The sequence below is a fragment of the Sus scrofa genome, chromosome 1 (genome assembly GCF_000003025.6).
Source record: "Sus scrofa isolate TJ Tabasco breed Duroc chromosome 1, Sscrofa11.1, whole genome shotgun sequence".
In the NCBI taxonomy this organism is placed as follows: Eukaryota; Metazoa; Chordata; class Mammalia; order Artiodactyla; family Suidae; genus Sus; species Sus scrofa.
The window spans coordinates 255066603-255088486 of NC_010443.5; the positions used below are offsets into that span (position 1 = coordinate 255066603).

Consider the following 21884-nt stretch of genomic DNA (forward strand, 5'->3'; position numbering starts at 1 on the left):
ACTGGGTCCCAGCCTGAGCCAAAGGGCAGGTCCCACCTGGTCTCTGTGGCTGCTAAAGTCATGAGCTTGGGGGAGCAGCCGCTGCTGCAGAGGGTCTGACTGCTCAGCCTGGAGTGGGGCCGTGGGACCGAGAAACCGAAAGGAGCTGCCCACTTGCTCATGGGCCAGTGACCCGGGTGGGGAGGGGGCAGTAAGGAATGTTGAATCCTGCACTTAAATTCAGTTATCATGTAATAAATACTTACTGAGCACTTACGCTGTGCCGGGCGCTGATCCAGGCACTATGGGTGTACCAGCGCATAGAACCAAGAGCCTTACACTGCGGTGGGTAGAGTAGGCCCTACCATTGCCTCCATCTTATAGAAGAGGAGATCGAGGCTCAGAGAGGTTATATAACTTATCCAAGGTCACACAGCGGGCAAGTGGTAGATCCAGGATTTGAATCCTGGCTCCAGCGTCTTCTTACTCTCCCTTCCACATTGACACTCTCCCATCTAACCCCCACATACAGAGACTACCCCTGGATGACAGAGGTGAGAGGGGCAGTTAGCACAGAATGGGAAGCTGGAACAATGAACAACTCTGCATCTCTGAGGACATGACAGTGACCGGACGTCACTGAAATCAGACAGGCCTGATTCCCAGAGAAGCTACTACATACATTCTTCCCGTCTGTTTCTTCCTCCCGCCTCACAGGATGGTTCTCACACTTCAGTGTGAAAAAGAACATGACGAGCAAGGGCTGCAGAACCAGAACCAGCTCCAGCGGACCGTTCAGGGGGTTCTCAAGGGTAACGTGGCTCCATGTGATTTTTACATCACAAATGCCCCGAGAACTCATTTCCCTAGAAGGTGTGTCCCCACCGGGATGGAAGTTAGAATTTCTGAAGTTTAGCATGGAAAGCCCAGACTGTGTGAACAGAGATGAGACTAGACTGCTGGAGAGAAGACAAGCGGCCCAGAGAGACAGAGGAAGGGTCCGAAGACATTTTCCGGGAAAATGGGGGCTCCGCACTGAACCAGGCGGCGGAGGGATGGGGCGGCATAGAAATCGGAGCTGTAAAATCTGTGACGGCCTCCCTGGGACGGCCCAGGGTATCTTCTGCCACCTGAGGTACCCAGGTCCTCTCCTGAGCATGATTCTCAGGGCCTTTGCATGTGCTGTCCTTGCTGCCTGGCGTTTTCAGCGCCCAGAGTGGTACATGCAAGCACCAGCTTCTTCTCTTGGTTTCAGCTCAGAAGCCACCTCCTCCGAGAGGCCCTCCCTTCCCACCTCATCTGAAGCAGTGCTTCCCTGTCCATCACCTTCTATCCTTCTTTCTTTTTTTTCTTTTTGTCTTTCTAGAGCCGATCCCGCGGCATATAGAGGTTCCCAGGCTAGGGGTCGGAGCTGTAGCCGCCGGCCTACACCAGAGCCACAGCAACATGGGATCCAAGCCACGTCTGCAACCCACACCACAGCTCACGGCAATGCCGGATCCCCAACCCACTAAGCAAGGCCAGGGATCGAACCCGCAACCTCATGGTTCCTAGTTGGATTCATTAACCACTGCGCCACGATGGGCAGGAACTCCCCTTTCATCCTTCTTTCTATTTCCTTCCATCCATCTTCACCACCTTAATTATCTTGTTCACTTATGCTTGCTTCTGGATTATTGTCTCATTCATCCTACGACTCCCAAACTCACTGGAAGCTTCCCCAGAGCAGGGCCTCATGTCTCTTGTCCGCTTCTCTATCCTCACCTCCCATAACAGTGTCAGGCACACCACAGGTGCTCACAACGTACGGGCCGACTCACTCAGTGGGTCCTGGTTGCCACAGCGCCCTGAGTCTTGGATCTCACGCCTGCCAATGTACATAAGGACCCCTACCCCGCAGGGCAGTTCCGGGGATTCAGTAGGATGCTGTCAGCCCAGAGCCAGCACATGGTGAGCTTTCCCTGATCATAATTACCTCCAGAGGGAAGGGCTTGAGAAACAGATAAAGCAAGTTCTCTGCCCAATCCTTGAAAATGACTACTCGATGGCACAGCCTGGGCTGCTTGCTCACGATGGCAGGAGAGCACCATCGTCTGGCGGGGAGGGGGTGACCTCTCAGCCCTGGCTGTGCTGAGGATGCCCAGGCAGGCTCTGATGGTGGAAACTAAGTAGCTATCCTGCCGCCTCTCGCCTGGCACAGACGCTACTGCCATCTCTGCCGCTTCCTGCATATTGACATTTGAGCAAAGAACACAAAACACATTAAATAAATGTTATGGTCTTATCGACAGGAAAGGAGAGCTGAGAAAGAGTCTCCAGAGGGATGGCGCTTGGCTCAGAGCCCTAAGCTGTGTCAGGTCTTAAAACACCAGAGAGCTGTTTGCAGGAATTACGTTCTTGGTCCTAGGAGCAACCACAGGGCGCAATGCAAACAGCACCCAGAGTGAACCTTAAAACATCCGGGGGACCATCCCTCAGTTCTTTCTAAGTGTTTTAAAGAAACCGTCACAGTCCTGGGGGAGGGGGAAGCCTCTATGGGGGAAGCTATTAATGTCTCTGGCCCCCCTCTTCTTCCTCAGGTTACAATACCCCTTGGTGCTTTGGGCTACAACCCCTCCCCCACTAGCCACAGTCTTGGCGTTTCTGTCAATCAAAGGGCACCTCCCTATCAGCCAGTCAGGCGCTCCCTCCCTGGAATATGAATCTTGAGAGGAAGGATGCCGAGAATGGGAAATGTGGGGATCCCTTTCTCCCTGGGGGCTGCATGCCGAGTTCCTCAGCTTCAATTCTGGGGCTGCCCACACCCTTCCGGTAAATGCTGACTGTGGAAGGTGAGCAGGACCAGTTTCTGGCTTCTGTTCCTTACCACCTAAGACCCACTCTGCAAAAGGTTCCCTGGGGAGCCTGGAATCCTGGCCGCTGCGTGTGGCCACGCACCGGGGTCTGGACCACTGAGAGGTCAAATCATCTCTAGGGTAAATCGTCTGAGCTTTCTCTCTTCCACTTTTCGAGGGGCTAGATGGGGACTAGGCTTCAACCATAAGGAGGCAGAATCCCAGAGGATGGTGGATGGAGAGCAGAGCTGTTCCACCTGTCTAGATGCTCTCCTCTACTCTGCTGTGTGAGGGGCAGATAACCTAGCATATTCAAGTCACAGAATTTGGGCCTTTTTTATTACAGTAGCTTAGTGCGAATCGTGGTATATAGTGCATAGGACAAAAAGAAAAGAAAAGAAAACCCTTCAGCAGGGACTTGAGAGAGAGAGAGATGAAGGCCAGAGTCCCGACAGAACCAAGGCCCTTCTTCCAGGCTCTAAGAAGCTTCCCTGATCTGGGTCTGGCAAGGAGGATGGGGTCTCGACAGCCACCTCCCCCAGCCCCACTCCCCCTCCCAAGAAGGTACCGGCTACGGCCAGGCAGCTCACCTTTTTCTCATCCCCGCCCTGCAGGAGGTGTAGGGTGCTCCTCCGGTCACCCTCGTGCTGCCGCAGGGCACTGCCGTGGGGCTGGGGCAGGCCCGAGGGTGGGGAGATGCTGCGGCCCTGGGGGTCCACCCAGGTGTAGATGTGGTTGGTGACATAGCCCCCGGGGATGCGCCCCGCTGAGTACACTGACAGCACCAGCTTCTTGGAGCCCTTGAGAGCCTAGAAAGAGAGAGAGAGAGAGAGATACACAGTCAGCAGGAAAGAGGACAGGGAGGGACCCACTCCCGTAGCCACAACTTGTTTCCTCTCAGGAGGCCACACATGGAGGAGGAGACCAGCCCCTCAGTCTCTTCCCTTTCCTAGGTGTGTCCTTGGAAATGAGGACATTTGTCCCACCTCCCATCCTGAAATGGTCCAGACATAAAAAGTAGGCCCTCTTAGACGATCTGTGCAGAAAAAGAGTTAACAGAGCAGACCTACAACTGCATCCTTACGAAGGCCTGCTGGCTGGCCTCCGGGAACCTGGATTCTGAGTGTTTCCAGCATTCCTTAACTGAGCAAGGCGGCTCACCCTGCCTGGACTATTGGTGCAAAGCACGTGGGGGTCTGGAACGGGTACCCACACGTACAGGCAGCGGTGCCTACGTGACCAGCCCCCAATTAAAGACCCCTGGTGAGTCTCTCATGGGCATTTCACACACTTGTTGTCACAACTCAGTGCTGGAGGAACCTAGCTCTCCCTGTGTCAAGACCCGGAAGCCTGTGCCTGGCTTCCTGGAGACACTGCCAGGTGCGCACTGCGCTGGGTATCCGGTCGCTGTAACAAATCTCAGCCACAAGTACAACCCTATGCTGAACCCATGAGCCTGGAAAGTAGGGGTGCTTTTGGCAACCCCCATAAAACACTAGACCACAGAGCCAAGACAAAAATACTGATTATAATGGTAGCTTAATGATTAGAAAGGGCCTGTAGGTATGAGACATTCCGCTCTGTACCTGAGGCTTCATCTCCTGAAATCCTCATGGAAGCCATTCTTGTGGGGGAGGGGCTCCATGACTCAGTCCAAGAAAAGGTGGGAAATAACCTGCCCACACAGCTAGTCAGGGGTTCCTTTCATAGAGCAACTAATTTTGAGGGTGGCTAACACCTCCACTTGATGCTTTCCAGTGTGGGGATGGAACAACCCCAGGGAGAGGTGAACCTACACAAACTCTGTGCCCTGGGCGCGGCCATGATGCTTCCCAAGATGCACCTGTGCTGAAGTGAAGCCCTGTATTTGGTTGCTCAGCACTGGGACTAACAGCCAAACACACCCCCAAACCAGGGACTTCTGAGTCAATGATAGTACCTACACATGGGAACGTTCACGCTCCGTAAAATAGCATTTCATAATCACTCCAAAGCATTTGTAATGCCATGGATGTGTGATATATTCTAATGCTAAGTGGGGTCAAAAGGATATTAATCATGTCTTGCAGTGTGATCTCAGTTATGTTAAGAGAAAAAAAAAAATCACACAGGAAAAGAAAAGAAGTGAAACTGAGAAGTAATGTGCCCAGATGCCAGCAGTGCTTCTCTCTGAGTGGCAGGATTGTGGGTGATTATTATTTTGTGCTTCCTGTTTCTCAATATTTTGTGAATGTTCCAGAACAAAGGTGGACTGCATTCAGTATCAGAAATGCACCTCAAAGGGGAGGGCAGCGCTTAGCTCTCCAGTTCCCCCAAGCTTGCCTGAATCTGCGAAGCACTGGGTTCTCCTGACCCCCTAGCTCTCTCGCCAGACAAAAGGCGCCAAGGTAGGGCTTTCAAACACAGTGGGGAACTGGCTGGGCAGGGCCGCTGGTCACAGGGCTAGACCCTCTGACCTCTGAACCTCTCTCAGAGGAGGCAGGAGGAGCTGGGAGGGCCCCTCAATTCCACAGCTAAATGCCAGTCCTCGGTGGAGGGATAACAAGACGATGGCGGCTCTCCAAAATCCTGCTTTTAGAAACAGTTTCTGAGAAAATGAGCAGAGAAAGATTTACAGTGTTCTTGCAGCATTCCCCGAGACTCCCCGGACAGGAGAGTTGGGAGAATAAAATCTCTGTGAAGTTTGAGGTGCTGAATGGAGGAAGCCAGAAACCAAGTGGGCATCTGCCTGAAGTCAGGGCTCAAGCAGAAGCCACTGTGGCCTCTGAGCATCTTCCGGAGCCCCCTTCCCTGCCCAGTGCTCCCTCCTCCTTAAATGCACTGCTCACGGCTCTGCAGCTACTCCAACCAGCCTGCCTCTTCTCTGCTCCCTCTCCCGGACAGAGGTTGAGTCTGAGCCCCACCCTTCATCTGACAAGGGCTGACCCAGCCTACTGTGTGCTGGTCCTGGAGAGAGCAAAGTGGGCATGTCCTCATGGCACCTGCAGCCTGGAGAGAGACAAGGCGTCCCCGGTGCACAGTAGGTCCTCAGAACAACCTGGTTGTTCTGACTGGGTGAGGAAGCACACATATGGCTTCCAAAGGAAAAGGAACACACACAGGCATCACCCTGCCACCACCTCCTCATCTGATTCGGAAGGCTGTGCTGGAACTGGGGACAGGCGAAGGCAGACAGAAAGAATGGACGTTGCAGATTTGGGCAAAATGATTTAAGTCGCTTCTGTCACTTGTTAGACGGGGGTCCCAGGGCTTCCTTGCTCAAAACGGCATGTGTGGGATTCGGACAATGCCCACTTCTCAAGGTCGCATGGGTTAAGTGACAGAGCATGCGTGAGGGCCAAGCCCTTGCCCACCGTGGGGGCTCAGCACATGTCACAGCTCACTCCGCTCTCCTCCCAGGAGTGCCTGCCCTGAGAAGAGAAGCCAGGTGTGGAGAAACACTGTCCAAGGAGTTTAAAAAAAAAAAAAAAAAAGGTGTCTGAGGGAATGAAAACCAGCGCAAAGCGCATGATTTGTATGCTGAATCGCTGGCAATAGTGGCATTCTCTTGGTCAGCTCTATAAATAGGCAGGCAGCAACCTTGAGAACGGAGAGGAGGTTAATGCCTTTGATGAGAACACCACGGAGAGCTGGCACCAGAGAGGCCAGGGAGGTCACAGCCTCCCACGCGCTGCCCGCCCCCAGTGCGGTGCAGCAGGGGACACCGGCAACCGAGATGGGAAGGGATGGAGAGGGCACAGCCCCAACACCGGAGGCTCGCCCTGGGCAAGGCCTTGCCCCTCCGCCCCTCAGCCTCCTCATCACAAGCCTGTGAGACCAGAAAATCTGATGGCCATCAAGCTTAGACCATTCCAGAACCTGATGCTGGCTCTTCTGGGGAGTAAATATGGGCTTTCATTCGGTCCTGGAGAGCAAGAACAGCATCAGCCACTGTCGCCTTCTTTATTTTCCTGGCAAAACTGAAGAAAAACGAGGTTCCTGAGACAGCACTGTCCACATCTAAGCTGGCTCTCAGAATACGGTCTTGGGGCTGTGGCCACTGGAACGCAGCGGGAGGGAGGGCTCCATTTGTTGCTCTTTGACTAAAGCGTATGTGTGTGTGTGTGTGTGTGTGTGTGTGTGTGTGTGTGTGTGTGTGTGTGCGCGCGCGCGCGCGCACATGCGTGCACGTGCAAAAATGTAGGGAAGGCAAGAAGGAGGAGGAGGGGATGGTCTAGGAATTCAGTTTCTACTTTTTTTCTTCTTCTTCTTTTTTTTTTTTTGCTTTTTTGCATTCGCAGCATATGGAGGTTCCCAGGTTAGGGGTCTAATCGGAGCTACAGCTGCTGGCCAAAGCCATAGCCACAGCAATGAGGGATCCAAGCTGTGTCTGCAACCTACACCACAGCTCATGGCAACACTGGATCCTTAACCCACTGAGTAAGGCCAGGGTTCGAACCCGCAACATCATGGATCCCAGTCGGGTTCATTAACCACTGAGCCATGAAGGGAACTTCCCAGTTCCTATTTTCTTATTGCCTTCCTGTCTTCTTCTTTTTCCTCTTCTTCGTCTTCTTCTTTTCTTTTTACCAACAATTGTTTGCTTATTTGCAAAGAGGGTCAGTTCCTAAAGAGAGCTGGCTGATACTGTCTCGCCCTGATTACCCTTCCACCTGCCTTCTACACTCACCCACAACTGCCACCCTGATCGCCGAGGCTCAGGCCATTCATTTCACAGAACATGTGGCTTCTCTCACGGGCAGGCCTCCATAACAAGAGCCTCACGCAGCAGGGCACACTAGAAAGAGACCCAGGCATGTCCCCATAGTGCCCCAGTCCTGCAGGGTTCCCAGGGGCTATGTCCTCCTTTTGCTGGGCCTCTGTTTTGCCACCTGGCAATGAGCAGGTTGGAACCACTCATGGCTAAGGTTCTGCTCCAAGTTAAACTTAACTGTCTTCGGCTTCATTGTCGTATTTAGAAGGAGTTGCTACCAGGGCCTTGAACCTGGGGCTTTTAGACTCCCATATTGGTTGGGAGGGACCAAAAGGGTTTAAGAAAACACTAGAAGGGTAGATAGAGCATCTCAGTGTGGCAGGATGGACATCCCAATTTGGCACTATCAGCAGCAGCAGAGGGACCTTCAAGGGGATCTGAGGGCTGGGGTACGCCCTCCAGTGGGACTGCAACAGCCTGTGTGTCACTGCTCTTTGTAGTGGGTGGTAAACACATCTAACACCTTCCTTAAAGCAGCCTGCACGCTCTGCCTGTGCCTGTTGGTGACTGTTGCCACACTTCTGCAGCACCCTGCAGAAGCAGCCAGTCTCCTCAATCAACTACTTGCAGGCTGTGCCCCCTTACACGAGTTACCAAACCTCTCTGTTTTTCTGTTTCTCTGCTATAAAACAGAGATCTCTTTTCTATCCTCTCTTTAGGTAGACAAACCCTATTAGCACAGTGCCTGATACTTAAGAATTTAATGAGCTAAGATTTAAAAAAAACAAAACAAAAAACCATGAGATCTAGAGAAAATCCACTGCAAGCAAGAGCTGTCATTGGAGTCCTATGCTCCCTTGCTTGTTATTACATGTTTACTGGTGAAACCCGACCGAGGGGCTTGCCAGCTTTCCACCAGGTCAGATCACAGAGAAATCCCGATCTGACCCAGCAGATGGCTCGGCTACGATACTGCCCATCACCAGCTGACTGCTCAGGCTGTGTGCTCTGATTGTGGAAATGTAAATTATATGTGTATGTCTTCAAACTTAATAACTTGCTTGAATTAATACTCCCAGCGGGCAAGTTTGCCTCACTCGGCTCTTCAGAGCTGACTCTGACGCCCCCCGATCACAAACCAGATGACATAACGCTCTGCTCAGCAGAGGACTGAGAAATAGACTGGGGACGGCCACAGTGTGAGGGGACTGGGGCAGGGGTGTTAACACAGCAGATGCACACATGCTCCCGTGTTCAAAAACACACAGCAGAGTGCAAGCACAAGGTCACAAGACCATCAGACTATTGTCTGGAGGGGCGTGTACAAAAGAAATGTTCCGGAAAAGTCTCAAGGAAGGACACCTAATGGTGAGTCATCCAGCTTATTTCAGGGCAAGGTTTTCACTTCTCGAGAATAGCTCTCTCCAACTCAGGAAGGGGAGTTGGTCTAAGAGTCAGGTCAGTGATGGGAAAGAGAGGAAAAGATGATGCAGGCCTGCTCAACTTGAACCCCTCCCCACCCCCACGCACCCACCACTCTGCCTAGCACTCACTGGGCATCAATTCTGGCTCTGCCACTGACTTGCTGTGTGACACAGAGCACATTACCTAACCTCTCTGCGCCTGGTTCTGCATTTAAAATGCAACTGCTGGAGATCCCGTCATGGCTCAGTGGTTAACGAATCCAACTAGGAACGATGAGGTTGTGGGTTGGATCCCTGGCCTTGCTCAGTGGGTTAAGGATCCGGCGTTGCCATGAGCTGTGCTGTAGGTCGCAGACGCAGCTCGGATCCCGTGTTGCTGTGGCTCTGGTATAGGCCGGTGGCTATAGCTCTGATTAGACCTCCAGCCTGGGAATCTCCATATACCGTGGGAGCGGCCCTAGAAAAGGCATAAAGACCAAAAATAAATAAATAAATAAATAAAATAAAATGCAACTGCTGTAAGGATTCTCAAGACAATGTAAACTTAAACTACCTCACAGTACCTGGCACACAGTAGGTACTAAATGCATGTGAATTCTCTTCCTGCATCGGCCAGCTCCTCCCAAACAGAAGCCCTAGAAATTCTCTAAACCTCTCACCTACATGGACACAAATACATGAACAACTCTAGCCTCTCCCTTCCCACTTTCCTCCTCTTCAGAATTGTCCTCCTTTCCTTTAATCCACACTTCCTCCTATCAGCCCCGTCTTTGACTCTCAGACCCTTTTCCACCACTTCCAGGAAGCCTTCCTAGATAGCGACTGACCCCTCTTTGCCAAGTGTGCCCGGCACACGTCTTAGTTTCCGTTGCCATCTATACTACAGGCTCTGCATCCCTTCTCACCTTCTGTCTCTAAGACCACAAGACAAGCTCCTGGAGGCACATTACATGTTCTGTTTTCTTTGTACCCTCTCCCTGCTTCTTCTTCTTCACTCACCCCTACATTCATTCATTTCGTTCATTTGCTCATTCATTCAAGATATTTTCTGGGCTTTTGAGACACCAGGCAGCCCCCCGGGAATTTTTCAAATGAGGCCACAGAAAGAGCAGTGCACAAGCCTAGGGCTCAGGCAGCCCTAGGTCACCATTCCACGCTTTTCCACACTTACGTGAGCTCACACACCTCGGACACACACGGAATTTGGAGAGAGAATCAGAAGAGGGAGTGGTTAAGAGCTGCAGCTCTGAATCAGGCCTGCAAGGATTCCCATCCCGGCAGTCACCCACCAACCACAACCTTGGGCAAGTTACTTAGCCAGTCTGTCTCCCAGTTTCCTGGGCATAAGATAGGATAATAGCAGTATTATCTCACCGGGCAGTTGTGAGGATTAAATTAGCTAATATACATAAAGTGTTTAGTGCCTGGAAGTTAGGTAAGAGGTACAAAAGGGCTAGGCATTATCATTATAAAGAACTCAGAGCAGAAGTCTCAACCCACCACCCAGGGTAACCACTGCGACATTCTGGTGTCTGTCCTGCCCGGCTTGCTCTGTGCGTTTTACCAGCACATGGATGTTCACATACAAAACTATTGTTGTCTGAGGTTTACACAGGTTGACTCACACTTAACATTTTATCGCCATCTTTTTTTTTTTTTTAAGAAATGTATCTTGAGGCTCTTTCCTTACCAGTTCAATGACATTAAGCTCATTCCTTTCTGCACCACATCACATTCCCTACAGAGATGTGCCACCACTGAATTCTCACTTCCCTATCACTGGACATTTGTGTTGCTTATCAGTTTTTGCCTGCGCGAACAATGCTGTGATAATCTACTTCTACAGGACTCTTGGAGCACATGTTCATCTTATTCTCTTCACCAGAGAAAAGTGGAATCCAAGAGGCAGAGGGCAGTCTTCACATTCAACCTTGTCCCCCTATGTGTAGTTCCTAAGACCACCTGCAGGGGCAGCACTGTGCCACATGGGTCCCTAGAAAGCCTAAATTCCACTCCGTCCGAAGGATGCTGTGGATGCAATTGGATAAGGGTTTTCCAATGATCTTTTCCGGAAGCAGAGCTAACGCTGGTGCAGGGATCCATCCTCCTTCATACTTTCTTCCACAGGCTCCAGAAATCTTCCGGTTTAGGCAAATCTTGGCTCTGTCTTCCAATTCCATCTGGGACCAAAGTATTGCAAAGCAGCAAAATAAAAGGTAGCTTAGAGGGAAGAACCTCCCCAAGTGTTTTTCAGGAAAAGATATGCTCACTGAAAAACCATTCCTGGGCGAGTTTCCAGATCTCCCTAGCTTTGAGACTTCAGGCAAGTTCCTTAAGTCATCTGGGCCTCAGCTTTTTCACCTGTCAAATGGCGCTAACTCGTGCTTACGGAGTTGTTGTGTGGACAAAAGGAGGACAGATGAGATAACGTACACAAAGCATCTCGCCCTGGACATGGCACATAGCAGATACCCAGCAAATGGTGGCAAATATTATTGATAACAGCAAAATTACAGTGATGACCATGTGTTCTATTCTTCCCACTGCATATATGAAGAAAGAGCCTCTGGGTGATGAAGTATCTTATACAAGGTCCCAAAGAGGATAAGATTTGGATTTGAATTTGGGCTTGGATTCGAATCTTGGATTCTCCGGGCTCATGCCTCTCTCACCAGGACTTAAAGAAGGTTTGGATTATACAAGGCCAAACCCACGTACTGGCCTCACAAGATGGACAAGGAGAGGGTCTGCAAAGGGCACATGGGCTTACAGGCTGTAAATAAGCGAAAGCCCCTGGAATCATGGAGTTCCCATTGTGGCTCAGGGGATTAAGAACCTGACTAGTATCCATGAGGATATGGGTTCGATCCCTGGCCTCGCTCAGTGGATTAAGGATCCAGCATTGCTGCAAGCCGTGGTGTAGGTCGAAGACATGACTCAGATCCTGTGTTGCCGTGACTGTGGCATAGGCGTCGACCCCTAGCCTGGGCACTTCCTTATGCTGTGGGTGTGGCCCTAAAAAAGAAAAAAAGGAAAAAAAATATAAGTGAGAGCCCCTGGACTCTTGAACCCTTAGCTGGTCTCAGGTGCAGCCACATGTACTGCAAAAACCCTACCCACTCAGTCCTGTTTTGAGAAAGGACAGACATTGGTGTGTGGATCTCTGCTCTATGGCACATCTTAATGTCATGAGAAAGTAAAGCCCTAATTAGCACTCTGTCTTCAGAGCTCCTTCCTCGCACCACATTTTATCTGTGTTAATTATTACCTGTTACATGGACCACTAACTGCGACAGCTTTCCGGCCTCCTCTCCCAGCCTCCAAAATCGGTCTCTGCAGGGCAGCCTGGACATCCTTTTAAAATACAAGTGGACCCTGGCCCTGCTCTGCCCTGAACTTTTCCAGAGCATCTCAGGCCTGCACAGCTGGCCCTGCTGCCCGGCCAGCCTCATCTCCTGCCTTTCTTATTGTGTCAAATGTTCCAAGCTATTTGCACGTGCTGCTCCCTCTCCCTAAAAGTACATCCATACTTAATATAAGTGATTACTTTATCCTGCATCTTTCTCAATAGACAGAGAAGGCAGGAAATTTTTGGGAGGTGGTCACAGATGTATCCACAAATATGAAAGATAGGACATTGTGGGTGATTCCACATAAAATAGGAAACAATGGAAAAATGCAAATGAAATTGCTTTCCGCCTGAAACTGACCTCCTTCCTCTTGAAACTGACTGCCAATGAGGAATTTTACCTCTCCTGAAGTACCAATGAGTTATCTATAGAATCTAAAAGAGCATTAATTTCTCTTGTTGCCTTGGTTGCTAGGAAGCTCACAATTCCATTTAAATGTGAAATACCATTCCTATAAAGGCACACCTCGCACAAGCCTGCGTGTATGTGTGAGCACACACACACTCTACACTTTGCGATATGGTTTCTGATCTCTCTGCCTCTTGCATGATATGCTTTCTAAGTCACTCTGTTAGTTTTGAAGTAAGATGTAATACTAATACAAATATATTAAAGCCTAAAGAGGATGTGAAATCACACCAATCACACAGGAGGTACTCAATAAAACAACTGCCAAGTTGCTGAATGAATGCTAAAGTACATCTTAAGGATCAGCCATCTCCTATATGGAGCTATAAGCAGAGATATTTTTCACAGACACCTGGGCAATAACTCTGCTTTCGCATCCTACCTCTCTCCCTCCACCTACCCAAAGTACTTTGCTGCTGCTGCCTCTGGTCTCAGGATGCGTGTCATTTGCAAACATCCCCTTAAACAAAAATCCAAAAATGAGCAGCAGGCAGTAGTGCGTTAAAAATTCACTGTATCTCCCAGAAGGGTGGCTTCACTGTGGTGTACCTAACATCTGTCTGCCCAACAGGGGGCCGGGATCTGGGCAAAGCCATGCCACGACGTGGCCCATCTGCTCTGGCTCTTCGTGGCCGCCTCAACTCCTTGAGAGGCTGCCTCCCAGGGAAAATCAGCTGGACCACAGATCAGCTGTGTGAGCCCATCCAAGACCCCCTCCCAGAAACACAGCTCAACACAAGGACCAGGAAACACCACGACAACAGATGTACAAAGCAGAAATGAAAGGAGGAAGGTACTTAAGCCACCAAGGAAATGCGAATAGAGATAAAGGCCAGGGGAGACGGCAGAGAAGTGATGACTGGTTAAGGAGGGTGCGAATATCTGCATCTTCTTTTCCCCGGTTCAGCTGTAATGATATTTAAATGTGTCTTTAATTGGGGCCTTACTAAGTAGATTTTCAAAAATCCACTGTGCAGTCCCCTCATTCGCTTTTCCTTATGAGTTTGACCTTCTCGGTGTGAAGATGCAGAAGGAAGCCTTTGCTCCAGGGCTGGGAATGCCTGGATCCCAGAGGCTGGAATGGGGGCCTGACATTTCAAAGCCCCTGCTCTCCAGTATCTTTGTTCCTAAACATCTTAGTGAGCTCAGGCTGTGCAAGAAGGAAAAACATGAAGCAACAAAGAGAGGGGAAAAAATGTTGTCCTTGGGGATAAAGCCATGAGAAATTTACAAGATAGTGACAGAGTGACCATCCCTTTGCAAAACAACTCGGAAGATGAAGATAGAGCCGATTCCAGAAAGATATTGATTCCTTTTAAATGCAATTCTTCAATTATCCACTAAGCTTGGCTTTTAGTCTCTTATAATTTAAGTAAATTGCTTCACAAATGTTCTTTTAAGTTTTGTCTCTTTATTCTTTTCTTTTTTTCCTTTAAGGAAGCACTAACAAGATTCTAGGAGTCATAAATATAATCACAAGATGCGCCTCAGTGGGTTTGCAATGGAGTGTTTTGTTGTCTAGAATCAATGTCTATAGCGCATCCATCCATCAGGAAAATCAGTTTATACCGCTATCATTTTCTCAGTGCACAACTGGATCCATGGATGGGGAGTATTCTCCTGGCTGACACTCCCTTATCACTTTCTGTGCATCATCAGTTAACACGGGGATGGGCTTCCAACCTAATTCACCCTCAGACTCAAGAATCTGAATTCAAGGTAGATGAATCAACCAGCTCCTAACAAGCTGCCCAGCAGAGATGAGAAAGAAAAAGACCGATAGATTTGCTGACATGGAAATGTAAAATTCTTGTGATTCAGTGAGCACAGGACATCAAAAAGCCATACACCAAAAATAAATGTGATATATATATATAAAATATATGTTTATAATAGGCATATAGTATATAACATTATATATGTTCTATAAATCATATGTATGTACAACTGTACATATGATATATACAAACAATAAAATGCAAAGAAGCTCAACTTAATTACCTAAATAATGTAAATTATAGAAATATACATTTTGACTATCAGAGTGGCAAAACTGGAAAAGAAATACAGTATCTGGTGTTGGCAAAGCTGGGGGGAAAATGAGGCATCTTGTCCACTGCCAATGTTGGGAGGAGGGACTATACAAAAAAACCAAAAAACAAAAAATCTCTTCCCCAAGAGCACTTTGGCAACAGTTACCCAAGCCTTAAAAATCTTCCTATCCCTGAGCCAATGCCACCTCTAGAAAGACAGTCCAAAAAATTATTAGAGATGTGCTTAGAGATTAATGTGCAAGGATGTTTAAAGCAGCAATATAGAAAACGTTTCTTTTTCTGAAAAAAAAAAATCCAACAGGAGGAAATTGTTAAATAAATCATGTACCCCTTTGGTATGATGTATTATGCAATCATTAAAAATCATCTTGGAGAAACATTTATCAAGGTGGGAAAACAGTCCTGATGCATTGTCTGGTGAAAGAGGCAGGCTCCATGACAATGTTCAGAAGGCAGTTGTGCAGAAGGTTCCCGGTACCAATTTACACACACAGGCACACAGGGCACTGGACAGACAGGAATCACTCTGTCTACAGTGATTGCTTCTGGGTGGAGCGAAGTATGAGGATTTTTGGGGGGGTTCCTTTCATGTTTTGGGGTGCTTCTAAGTTTTCTAAATGGAACTCATATCTCTTAGGTGATGAAAACTCACATACACACACTCTACGTTAAAAGCCCAAGCAGACTCCTCTACCCCTCATGTTTCTTATGAACCAAACAAAACAGCCTTTGTTTTGCCTGGTCTGTGATGGGACTCACGGCCGCCAGTCTCATGCACGAAGCCCGGGGGACTCTGTCCACATCCTGCCCACGTGGCAGAGAGCAAGGCAGATTCAAGCGTCCACCATTCAGCAAGATGACTTCTTAAGTTACGGGTTTATCCTCACAGGGGCTGAGCTGAGGTCACAATCATCTATTTAGGGAATTTCCACAGACAATGAACAAAATAAAATCCTGACAAGGGTCAGGGCATGGCGAGAGCGATAAGGGAGAGGGACAAGGAAAAGAGGCACAGCGTGCCTGGTGTTACCTCTGCACCTAACGTCTAGTCAGTGAGATGCATGGAGCTTGCCCGGGAGCAGCAGGACGGCCATGGCCTGGCTCGTCTGGTTTCTGGTGGCTTTTCTTGCCAGATGGAAAAAATGGGGGAAGAAACATACATGCTCTAAACCCTGGCTCTGGCCAGCACTGTGGCTGGTTCACCCTGCTTCTTGGTGAGAAGCTGTGGAGAGCAGCGGCCATGAGCAATGCTTTGGGGGCAGAAAGACCTGGGTTCAAATCCTGGTCCTGCCACCTCTCATTTGTGTGCAGGTCCCTTCCTCTTTCCAATGCTCAGCTTCCTCTCTCGGGGGCTGTGGCGAAGAGTCGGTGTGTGAAGCCCCCGCAGAGCTCCTGGAGGCACACAGAAGACCCTCCCTGTGGTCTGCTCAGTATGAAAATCTTGTAAGCATCTCGGGTGTTACGTACTTTATACCAAGGAGGACATCATCTGATAGGAAAACAGACCTCAACACGGCAATGTGAGCAGGGTAGGTAATCATTCAGCCTTCAAATGAATAGACGTACCCAGTGCTTCAATACATTGCCTGCCTGGCCATCAATATCCCTATTTGAGAGGCAAGGATATTGAATGGAGAAGTTGAATGACGTGCCTGCTGTTTGACTATTAGTCCCATCACAATTTTATTGAAGAGGAATCTGAGAATCAGGGAGGTAAAGAAGCCTGTTCAAGGCCCTATGGGTACAAAGTGATGGAGCGGGGCTTCCAACCCAGAGCGTCTGGTTCCAGAGCCCAGGTTCAAGCATAACGGTACCTTGCCTCTCTCTGGTGTTGGGGTGGCCGACACATTCCCTCAGGTCCACCAAACCTGGGTTTTAGTCGTGGCTTTGCCACTTCCCATCTTTGTGGCAACAGGCAGGTGCCAAAGCCTTTGCAGTGTTGTAAGATGGAAGTGATAAAAGTGGTACCTACCTGATAGGGTTGTTGCAAAGTTTAAGTGAATTTATACATACAAAGGTTATTACTGTCCACAGAGCAACACAAGAAAACACTGGGAAATATAAAACCTGTGTCACAACAAAGTGATGGAGGCCATGACCCAAGGAGGCAGAAGGAAGAAGAGGTTTCCCACAGATGTGGGCAGCAGCTCTGCTGGGAGGAGGCACGGGGGCCGTGGGTGTCAGTGGGTGGAGAGAAACAAAGCTTCGTTTCAGAGGAGGGCGAGTGGCTGGTCTGGCCAAGTGTGAACTGCACTTGGGAACAGCCGGAGGGAAGGATTGTCTGTGGGTAAAAGGGGATCAGATCATGGGCTGTGTGAATGTCAGGTTAAGGAGCTCAGCCTCTGCTCGGTGGATTCCCAGCTCTAGTGCCAGGCACTAGATGGGGCACCACTTGATCAGACCCAAGTTTAGAAAGTTCATCCCGTCTCTAAGATTCAGGATGGACTGGTGGGCTGATGAGCGAGATGGGAGACAGACAGATAGCAGGGAGGTCTCTGCAGTTCAGCAGTGGTGGTGTGGGGCAGGAGTGGTCTGAGACCGGCCGGGAGACATCAGGCCTGGAGAGTCTAACCTCATTGGGACTGAAGCAGTCCCCCAAGGCGGACGTGGTTACTGACTTGGGAAATGTCCACGATTTACGGGTGCACGGAGAGGTGCCGCCGGAGGGTCAGAGATGAGCCAGGACTTCCAGGGCAGGTAAAGGTTGTTCTTAACCCTGAAGAGCTGAAAACATAAACTACATGAATAACAGACTTGTGTTTGCCAAGGGGGGGGAGGGAGTGGGATGATTGGGAGTTTGGGGTTGGTGGATGATGCAAACTATTACACTGAGAATGGATAAGCAATGAGGTCCTACTGTATAGCACAGGGAGCTATGTCCAGTCTCTTGAGATGGACCATGATGGAAGATAATATGAAAGGCAGAATGTATATACATATGTAGGCCTGGGTCACTTTGCTGTACAGCAGAACTTGGCACAACATTGTAAATCAACTATACTTTAACAATTTTTTTTTTGTCTTTTTGCCATTTCTTGGGCCGCTCCCGCGGCACATGGGTTCCCAGGCTAGGGGTCTAATGGGAGCTGTAGCCACCAGCCTATGCCAGAGCCACAGCATCGCAGGATCCTAGCCGCGTCTGCAACCTACACCACAGCTCACGGCAACGCCGGATCCTTAACCCACTGAGCAAGGGCAGGGACCGAACCCACAACCTCATGGTTCCCAGTCGGATTCGTTAACCACTGCGCCACGATGGGAACTCCCAATTTTTTTAAAAAAAGATACATTAAACGGAGGCACAGATCCTGCTCAGAGACAACATGGCTGGAAGATGGGGGAAGAGAGGAAGAATCTGGGGAAGATCTGAACATCCTGACCTGCCCCATAGACTTAAAAATCTCACGATTTGGAAGAACTCTTGGAAGAGGGAAAGGGTTCAGAAGAGTTGGGGAAAATCTGGGAGAGGTTTGGGGAACCCAAGAAGAAAGAAGGGGAGGCAGAAGAGAGAGGAAGAAGAGAATAAAGGTCATGCTGGGTCCAGACCCAGCAAAGGACACAACACTCTCCATCCGGGGCCAGGAGGATGGAAAGAAACTACAGAAGGAAACCCCCTCCTCAGGGACTTCTGAGTGGCGCTTCCCCGCCTACATGGGAGGTTAATTTCCAATAGCTGGACAACGTTTCTGTTCCTTTCTTAATCAGCAACCTCTTAATGAAGCCTAGCACACCATTTCAGAAGTGGTTCACATAAATCACAAGGTTTTTTAAAAAGTTTGGATACTCGGGTTGTCAAATCACCACTTTCACCTGCATTAATTGCTTAAATGGGTTCTGGAAACAGCTACCTTCTCTGCCGCCTCATCAGGGCCCCTGGGGAGCCCATCAGCAAGGTTGGGGATGCAGCTGCCAGGAGGACAAGGCTCTCACACACCAGCCTCTGGGCCACGTACCTATCTTGCATCCCCACATTTTTAAGGGAGGACTGGACATGTAATTCCGTCCAACCCTTGGGCTTGATTACTGCCGTAAAATGAAAACGCAGATGCCAACATCCAGATAGAAGCAATTACATTTTTAAAGAAACTCTGTCTACGTGGGAATATTGACTACATTTCGTAAATGACTCTGCAATTCAAACAGCTACCATGGATCACAAGAGCCTCAAGTCCCAGTTTTTCCTTCCAAATACATTTTTCCTCTTTTTTTTTAAAGCTAAAGAGGCACAACGGAAAACTTTCAGAGCCAAGCAAATACAGTCAGTAACATTGTTCATTTCGATGCTTGCTATGGGACCTCTACGTCTTTATTTCACAAACTTGTGATGTGCAGCGGTGTCAGTGACCTGTCTGGGAGGACAGTGAGCCAAGCTCACCAGTGGGGGAGTCTGAGTCACAGAGGGGCAAAGGGAGCTGCTCACGGGCACAGTCAAGTTACACCGTCAGATGAATCCAGGTCCACCTCCCCAGAATTACCTCTTGGGTACAGCCCTCTCTTCCCTTGACTTTGCAATGTATCAGCTGACCTTGGACATCAAATTGTGCTCCCAAACAGCTAAGGATGGGGACCGGGTGGATCCGCCTCTCTGATCAAGTCTTTATGTGGCTAAATGGTCGGGGGGGGGGTGAGGGGTGGAGTCCAAAAGAGAGACCTGTTTCCCAAACCTCAGGGTGGTTAGGATTTGCGGGGGGTGGGGGGGGGGCTTGTTAGTTCTCAGGCAAAAGCTACACACATGAATCACCACTTCGAAGGCCCCAATACCTACGGGTGTGGAAACACCCTTTTGATGTCCCTTGACCCTGTTCTTGCCCATAGCCTGCAGCTGTAGAGTCCCATAAAGAGGACATCTCGGGACTTATTTATGGAAGGCTGATATATTGCTCTGCCTTCAATGTTGAACGGGTGCTGCTATTATGAAAACGCAGGTAGAGAGGAAAAATAACTGAAGCCGGCTGCCAGATGAAGCAAAACCACAGCCAATTTAGCAGAAGGAACACAAATTCTCAAAAGGGAGAAGGAGGCAAAGGGACTGGGGCTGGAAAAGAAGGGGGAAAAAATGTATGTCTTCTCAGATAAATAGCTTTGAAACACACATGTGATTGCCAGGGACTTGCCCTTCCCCTGAAATGTTGAGCTTTCTTGAAACCTAAATGATCTTTCTTTCTTTCTTTCTTTCTTTTTCTTTCTTTCTTTTTTTAACAAGAAGCCAGAAGATATAGAAGATAGATCTCACCCGAAATTGGTTCATTGATTGCTTCAGAATACATAAATGATTCTATTTTGGAATTGCAGACACAGGCTGCGGAAATAACCCACTTCTGGAAATGTGGTTTTAAAGTTAAGAGCAAAGTGACACGTGAAATAATCGAAGGGGTCTCCTGAGGCTGATCTGGGCTGCACAGGATGGAAGAAGCTGTTGCCCACCAAGCCACAGATGACACTTTCACTAAAATAGTTTTAGAGGGTTTCCTACTGACCAACGTTGTCACAGCTATTTAGTCATTTGATCCTTACAATCATCATGCAAAGGAGTCCGCTATGTTCCAAAGCTGAGGTTCAGAGTTGTCGCATCATCTGCCTACAGCCACACAGCCAGCTTTCCTGATAGAACATACCCTCAAGCTTATGGCTCTCCTTGATTTTTCTATCCAGAACCCACTACGCTGCAACCTACAGGCTTTCTTTAGCTGTCACACTCGGGAACCCCTCATCCTCACCACCGCTGCACTGGAAGTCAGATCACGCCATTCATCCAGTAGATATTTATTTATTCAAATACCTGCTGTGTGCCAGGCACTGTGGAGCTGCTGGGGTACACAAGTGGGCAAAGCAGATCAAGCCTTGGTTTTCATGGAGCTTACGTGCAGTGGGGAAGGCAGGTGATAAACAGGACCGTGTCCTTCCAGTAATGACAAGTGTGCTGAAGGAAATGAAAGCAGGGCAATGGCTTGGAGGAGTGGGGTAGGGGTGGGCGGTGCCATTTTGGAGAGGGTGGCAGGGATGGGGAGGTGAGCCGATGTCTCTGAACTTGAAACGCTTGGTGACCTGTGGCCATGCACGATGCAAGCCTCCTCATGGCTCCCTGAGGGCACGGGTTGTGCATCGTTCAGTTCTGATTTCCAAGTACCAGCTACCAGCCTGGGTGTGGTAAGTGCTACTCAGAGCACATGGACAAACGTCTCTGCCTGACGACGGGCTGAACCAAAACATGTCACTTTCTCTTGACATGTAAGCATCAGATGCCCCACTTAGTAAGATGAAGTCTTTAGATGGATTTGAAAAGGCCCCCGAATGTCAGGCACAAAATGTGCCATCTGCCTGCTTTCCAGCAGGGGGCTGACACTGTCTTCCAGGAGGATGGCTTTATAAGCCGAGGGCTGATTCCAGGCAGGAAGGTAAGGCAGAAGGGCCACTTAACTCCTAATTCCAATGGTGACCCTGGGTTAGTCCATTTCACCTCCTTGAGCTCCACCCTCATAATGTCCCTGCCTCTCCTGGGAGGAAGCAAGCACCTGGCAGATAGCAGCCTCCTCTCTTCCCAACAATGTCCCAGTAGAGCAAGGTTAAAGCACAAATGCATCAGTCCCAAGGTGTTGCCTCCTGCAGCTGATGCCAGGAGCACATAGGAAGCCATTGGAGAGTCTGATTCCTGCTCTTTGCACCCTTTCCACCTGCCCTGCTGTAAAAGTAAAATGGAAATGTCTGCAGCACAGGAATCTTTCAAAGGCAGCCCCACCCTGGGGTACAATTAGAAGTCTATGTGAGCACACCGTTAACATCAGATTCTTGCTTGGGGGTTTTGAAAGAAAAAGAATTGGTTTTGAATGATCTGTATTGCAGCCTGCATCCACCTCCAGCCATTACATACCATTCCTTCTAATCAGATTCTTTGGTCCTTGCTGGGCACTAGTCTGGGGTCCCAAAGCAGAGGTGACCAAAACACGCCCTTCCAGATCATCAAAGAACCCTTCAGGAAAGCCAGTGGGAGCCTAATCCCCCATGGACGCCTGTTTCAGTGCAAAGCCCTTTGAAGGACGGAGGGGGGATTATGACTTGGAGAAAATGCACATGTGCAGCGAGCA

At 49.3% G+C, this 21884-nt stretch overlaps 1 protein-coding gene across 6 annotated transcripts in view; it reads right to left on the reverse strand.

The window, feature by feature from the left end:
- Positions 1–21884, reverse strand: part of WHRN (whirlin) — an 85517-nt gene that overhangs the window by 56838 nt on the left and 6795 nt on the right. For 5 of the 6 annotated variants that reach the window (XM_021068016.1, XM_021068007.1, XM_021067997.1 and 2 more), the window contains exon 2: positions 3404–3622. The exons of the other annotated variant lie outside the window; for it this stretch is intronic. In XM_021068016.1, the coding sequence (XP_020923675.1) occupies positions 3404–3622 (219 nt within the window). The remainder of the gene's footprint in view (positions 1–3403; positions 3623–21884) is intronic. 6 annotated transcript variants of the gene reach the window in all.